Source organism: Muntiacus reevesi, chromosome 9 (assembly GCF_963930625.1).
Source record: "Muntiacus reevesi chromosome 9, mMunRee1.1, whole genome shotgun sequence".
NCBI lineage: Eukaryota > Metazoa > Chordata > Mammalia > Artiodactyla > Cervidae > Muntiacus > Muntiacus reevesi.
The window spans coordinates 11,146,702-11,148,444 of record NC_089257.1 but is presented as its reverse complement, the minus strand read 5'-3'; the positions used below and the strand labels follow the sequence as shown (position 1 = coordinate 11,148,444).

General features: G+C 35.3%; 1 protein-coding gene across 1 annotated transcript; it reads left to right on the top strand.

The window, feature by feature from the left end:
• Positions 1 to 271: 271 nt before the first annotated feature.
• On the top strand, positions 272 to 1,321 carry LOC136175593 (olfactory receptor 5T1-like; the record flags this gene model as incomplete). The annotated part of the gene is made up of 1 exon (XM_065945852.1): positions 272 to 1,321. A coding segment is annotated over one exon (1,050 nt), but the record flags the coding sequence as incomplete, so codon positions are not given.
• Positions 1,322 to 1,743: the final 422 nt, after the last annotated feature.

Genomic DNA, 1,743 nt, shown 5'->3' with positions numbered 1-1,743 from the left:
TTTCTACTATAATAATTTTGGGATTAAAAACTGCTATATTCATTTGTCTTTGTGAATTTTTAGATGACATAATATGAAAGTGAGCAGTCATAAGTTTAACAGAAAATAGATTGGAAGTTAAAACATATAAACCATGAAAAATATTAATTTTTAAAAATTATTTATTTTTAATTTATTTTTACAGAGTAAGCATCCACTTGGACTCAACTTTTAATCACTGGACTATTCCCTCACTGAGAAGGATTTCTAAGAAACAGACGTGAGGATATAATTGGTGGACTCTATTTTTGCCATATATTGCTTTTGGAACTTAAAAATGAAAACTGAGACGTCAGGGTCACCATCAGATTTAGATTTATACAGGATTCAGATAAAAAATAGGACTGAGGTCACCATGTTCATACTGATGGGCTTTACAGATGATTTTAAGAGGCAAATCTTTCTATTTTTACTATTTCTAGCAATCTATCTTTTTACAATGATCGGGAATTTGGGGTTGGTTTTCTTGGTCATTATGGATTCCTGGCTCCACAGCCCTATGTACTATTTTCTGACAGCATTATCATTATTGGATGCCTGCTATTCTTCTGTTATCACACCCAAAATGCTGATCAATTTCCTATCAGAGAATAAAGCCATTTCCTTTCTTGGATGTGCCACACAGATGTTTCTCTTTCTTACTTGTGGGACCACAGAATGCTTCATCTTGGCCGCAATGGCCTATGATCGCTATGTCGCCATCTACAACCCTCTCCTGTATTTAGTTAAAATGTCACCCAGAGTCTATGTGCCACTTATAATTTCCTGCTATGCTGTTGGCATCTTGCATGCTACTTTGCACACAGTGGCTACTTTCAGCCTCTCCTTCTGTGCCTCCAATGAAATCAGACATGTCTTCTGTGACATCCCTCCCCTCCTCGCTATTTCTTGCTCTGATACTCGCATGAACCAGCTTCTAGTTTTCTATTTTGCAGGCTCTATTGAGATATCCACCATATTGATTGTTCTGATCTCCTATGGTTTCATCCTGTTGGCCATTCTGAGGATGCGTTCTGCTGAAGGGAGAAGGAAAGTCTTTTCTACATGTGGCTCTCACTTAACCGGAGTGTCCATTTTTCATGGCACGGTTCTCTTTATGTACGTGAGACCCACTTCCAGTTACGCCTTGGATCATGACATGATCGTGTCTGTATTTTACACCATCATAATCCCCATGTTGAATCCCATCATCTATAGTTTGAGGAACAAAGATGTCAAAGAGGCAATGAAGAAAGTGTCTGGGAAAAATTGGTTTATCAACAAAGTATATTTTTCACACTAAACATTAAATTGAAATAAATTAAGACTGATGTTTATTGTTTTAAAATCAAAATTATAATTAAAATATTTTCTATTAGTTTATTTGTGTCTACCTGCTATTCTTAGATGTTTAAAATAAAGATTATAGTCAACCCACCACATATGCAGTTTTTGCACATACAGGAAACTGTGACATCTATATACATCTATCTCCACATAATATGGGTATGTAATATGTATTTTATTATCATATTCATATGAAGACTTTATGTATATATACATATATGTATCTACAGACAAACGCATACACATGTATACACACATACACGCATATGCATATATAGATACTGGTTGTTAATTTCTGAAACTCTCTTGCTTTTTCGATGATCCATCGGATGTTGGCAATTTGATCTCTGGTTCCTCTGCCTTTTCTAAAACAAGCTT